Raw genomic sequence first — 4,842 nt, 5'->3', positions numbered from 1 at the left:
GGAAATGCACGCCCGTCGATGCGTTTATGCGGAAAACAATCCACTTTCCTTGAAATACGAACGCGGCCTAAAGCTACCAACTGGAAGGGCGTTATTGTTATTTCATAAGTTTTTAAGGACATATTCGACCACTTCTTAGCCTTAGCCTTAGTCTCTTAGCATATCGAGTATAAATAACGAACTCAACAGATACCCCTCTCTCTCTCTGCCAACCAAGAGAAGAAGAAATGGACGGGAAGAGCGCGATTGTCGCCGTGGATTCCTCCGGTTCCGCTCTTTCTTCCGACGCGGGATCCCAACTCTCTGCTGTCCTCTTAGGTGATTTCCTTTTCCTTCTCTCTCTCTCTCTTTCTTGGGGCAAATTTCCTCTTGATTCCATTCTCCGTGAGGAATTTCGGTTGAATTCGAACCCTAAAATCAAGAAGAATAGCCATCGAAATCCCGCCATTTCCTTCCAAATTTCAGGATATACTGGTCCTCGTTTCGTACTCAATGACTGATTCCGTTCAGCCTCTGACGATACGAAATTGCCGGAGAAAGCGGGGGACCGATCGGAAACCACGCTGGCCGGCAGATTGAAGAACTCCAGGAGGTTCTTTTTTTTTTCTAATTAAAAAAAAAAGTTTTTTCCCTATGACGCAGTGGCGCGCCTTCTCCGTCTTGTTGGAAATTGACCAATATACCCTTTTGGTAACACGGGAACTTCTGGAACCATTTAGGCTCCGACCGATAACTGAAAATGAATTTGGATCCGGGTCAGGTGCTTGATCGGTAATGCCAGACCTAGTTCTCCGGATCTGATCCTATCGTTTGTGAAAATTGCAGATGAGATGCAACAGGCACAAGCAGCAGTTGAGAACATGCTTAAGATGATCAGGTGAAATATGTAACCCACTTGCTGATTCTCAATGTAAGATTGGAACGAAAAATCTGGATCCGAGTGATAATTTGGGGTAGGGGTGTCAATGGGTCGGGTTTGACCCTGACAGACCCATACCAAACCCTATAAGGTTAAGGCTTGGTGATAACCAGTGTCCCGGCTATTCGCAGAACGTGAAAAGCCGATGACTAATTAATAGACTTCACACTATATGCCCGTGAAATGCAGCAACCTGCCTGACAACCATCCATCTCGGCATTTCTCTATATGGGTGCGTTGTTTATGTTGAGATAGGTGGTCAGAGAGTTCGGATCAGGACATTGCACAAATTTTATGCATTAAGCACCTGATCGCCATCCATTATGCCTTGGGCCCTACAACTGTCAGGCCTGTCTCCAAGATGCAGGTGCTTAATGCATAAATATTTGTGCAATTATATTGCACCTGATCTTTTCACATGGTCAGCAGCAGTAGAGCTGGATGCTACTAAGCATGCAGCACCGCTGCATAAAAAATGGCCTTGAATGAATAATCATTTATTTCTGGAAAGAATTAAAGATTTCAAGTAGGCTGTGGGCTCAGTTGGGTATCCATGTTAAAGGGGAGCAGATCTGGTACTTGGCCCAAATAACGGATGACACACAATGACACATCCATTCATGGGACCTATCTCCTCAATGAATGGATGTTTGGCATTCAGTGATTGGACTGAGTATCTTGCAATGTGCTCGGTCCTAATCATGGGGTCTCCTCTCCTTTTTAAGATAGTTCTGTGTTGCCTGGAGAGTGGTTCAGGTGCAATCACATTGCATACTTTGATTGTGCCGTTCTACCTGACTACTCACAGCCTGTCAGCTGTGGGGAAAGATGGAGGGTGGATCAGGTGCAGCGGCACAATAAAGTGTGCAATGTGATTGCACCTGATTGGCCCTCACATAAATCTTGACCGTGTCCTTGAGTTTAATGACAGTGAGATAGACAAGATCTCAGTTGAGATAACAGGGGAAGTGAACAAGTGCAAGGAATGGGCAGTTGAAAGGAAGAAGATGGTGGAGGAGGAGAAAGAGCTGTTCCGGATGGCTGCTCTCAATGCCCTCGATCTCCTTAACACAAATGCCATCTGATGGCAAAAATTCAGCCCCTCTCTACCCAAAAGATGTGCCAAGAACACCTGAAAATTACAGAGTTTCCAGTTTTACACACCCACAGGGAATAACAGTAAAAAGCTCACCTTTTAGTTCAAGCTTGTCAGGTTAAAACTGAGCAAGGCCACAGAGCTACTAAGTACATGTTTTAGAGAATTAAGAGCCAATTGCTTTTCTTTTTGTACTGATGCATAGAGATTCAATGATTTAGAATCATGGCACCTGAGCCGCTTGATTTGGGTCTGAACAAGGAAAGGATCATATAGATATGGAAACTAGCCTTTGGCTTTGGGTTCATCAAGAAAGTGACGCTGACTGGGACTGGTTGGGTTTGGCTCTCACATCTGATTGACCAAGCACCATCTAACTGGATTCAGAGCCACCCCAAATCTTGGTTTTCACACCTGAATGTTGAGAACAAGGAAAAAAGAAGAAAATCTGATTATCATGTGAAACCAACTACACTTGGGATCTCTTTAGGAGGCTTGCTTTAGGATGAAAATTGTAATGAAAAGGAAAAAATATATAAGTGGGTGCCTCTTATGGGCTTACAAGTACACAAAGAACATAGACCACTTATGAATCAATGCAAGAAGACACGCAAACAAACCATTAGGAGCTAAAACACAAATAAATAATATATAGATTTTTTTGAGAGAAAATATGCTTAAGAAAAACATAATGCAATTAGAGGAGAACACCCCTTTATATACACAAAGTAGGGCTCAAAGAGTTGTTGGGGAGCTCCCAACTGCTCTCAAGACATTTGACAAAAATACCCTTAGCAAAAAAAACATGAAACAAAAAAATAAAAAAATTATATAAAAAGATTGATGTGCCCTTAATGTGCACAACCTATTACAAAATAGTAAAATGATAAAAGTATCCCTAATGAGTTTTTTTTTTTAAAGGCAAGCTAGAGACCCCCACCGGTTATTAATTGACCATACCATTGGGTTTTGAATTGGCAATGTCCCACAACACAAGGTGACGTGCATGAACTGCTCTTAACAGACAAGTGGAACCCCCATTGGTGTCCCTAATGAGTATTACAATAATATAATATATATACAACTTAACACGATCATCGAAAGCTTGTCAAGTAAGAAATAAACCGAGAAGAAGAAAGCCCTTTTGTGAAAAAATTAACCAGAGTCTTCTTACTATATTCTTCACAAACATAATGACATTTCATCTCGATATCATTATTCTTTCATTATATGGATGATGTTTTTATTGTCACAGTATTGGCCATCCTTTGACTGCCCACTAAAAAACACATCATGTGTTGAAAGCAAAGCATTTAAAATAAAGGACAAAAATAGTTTTAAAAGTTTTACTTTAATAAAAATACCACGAAAGCCTAAAAGTTAACGAGCAATAATTAAGAACACATCTAAAGCCTAATTTGGGTTTTTCCTTGTCATGTGCTTCACCAGAAATCTGTTTTTTTCCTATCCTTCTCTAAATCGTAGGTAGTAAAAACACTTTTTTAAAAACTGTACCTAAATAAAAAAATTCTCAAAACATTTATCATATGCTCTCTCTCTCTCTCTCTCTCTCTCTCTCTCTCTCTCTCTCTCTCTCTCTCTCTCTATATATATATATATATATATATATATATATATATATATATATATATATATATATATATATATATATATATATATATATATATATATATATAAATATAAAGAGAGAGACGGGCATAACAGTGGACGCCCATCTCATCGAACGATGCTCGTTCATGGATTTCATGAGATTTGCTGTCATTAGCAGCGGACGTGACCGCTAATGACCCTTTCAACTCGATTTTTTTTGCTGCTGATCTTTGCATGATCAGCAGCAGAAACGAGTTCGATAACAGCCCATCTCTCTCTCTCCCTATATATAATGTAATATTTTTCAAAAAGATAATAGTCTATATTGCAACAACGTAAGAGTGCTTTCCCCATATTAAACCTTCCATTTCATAGTAAATATCCTGATAGTTGCATGTTTTTGTTGTCACCACCATGATTTTGAATTTTATTAAATTAACAAGAATTGTAGGACATTTTGATTTAGGCTTGTTAAATCCAAATAGAATATCAACATATATCTCAACCATTTTAAAACTAACAATTAGAACATAATGTATGCATTGTATTTTTATATATAAATATACATGATTTTAAAATAAAGTAAATTTAATATCTAAGACATAAGAATATTTTTTATAAAATATTATTATATTTTTCTTTGAATGTAAAAATCAAAAAATAAAATGTATGTAATATATTTTAAATATTTATATGCATTCCTATGTTATTTTATTTAATTTCTAATATTTAATTATTTGTTCATGAAGCTTACACCTTAATGCCTTGAAGCCTACGATGCCTGAAGTATATCATGGCGCCTCACCTAGCCTCAATGTTTTTTACAACATTGCTCATACCAATCAGGCTTTTTATTTGTAAATAGATTTGAATCTATCAATCCAGATATCAGTCCAATTTGGTAGCAAAAAATCAAAACCATATCAGCATCTTATTATAATAGAATATAGTTTTGAATTACCAAATCCAGCTAGATGGAATCAGTTTCAATTGGATATCAGATAAAACCCAATCCATTGATATTAGTAGTTGGATTTGAGAGAGAAAGGAGGGAATTTATCCTTCACATGGGTTCAACAGCAGCAAGTTGCTATACGCCACAAGTGGCGCTTAATTTTGGATTCGCCTTGTGAAATAGAAAAATAAAAGAGATTTGGCGTGGCTGAATCTCATCTTTGTTTCCATGAAAGGGACAACCAAGTGGGAAAGTACTTCC

General features: G+C 38.0%; 1 protein-coding gene across 1 annotated transcript; it reads left to right on the top strand.

The window, feature by feature from the left end:
* The first annotated feature begins 227 nt into the window (after window positions 1-227).
* Window positions 228-2,303, top strand: LOC149815226 (polyamine-modulated factor 1-binding protein). Its single transcript, XM_089990111.1, has 3 exons — window positions 228-318; window positions 826-877; window positions 1,851-2,303. The coding sequence occupies exons 1-3, from the start codon at window positions 228-230 to the stop codon at window positions 2,002-2,004; spliced, it is 297 nt and encodes a 98-aa protein (XP_089846237.1). The 3' UTR covers window positions 2,005-2,303.
* The last annotated feature ends 2,539 nt before the right edge of the window (window positions 2,304-4,842 follow it).

The sequence above is a fragment of the Nuphar pumila genome, chromosome 15 (genome assembly GCF_984573655.1).
Source record: "Nuphar pumila chromosome 15, dmNupPumi1.hap1.1, whole genome shotgun sequence".
In the NCBI taxonomy this organism is placed as follows: domain Eukaryota; kingdom Viridiplantae; phylum Streptophyta; class Magnoliopsida; order Nymphaeales; family Nymphaeaceae; genus Nuphar; species Nuphar pumila.
This window is presented reverse-complemented; position numbering and strand designations above follow the sequence as displayed.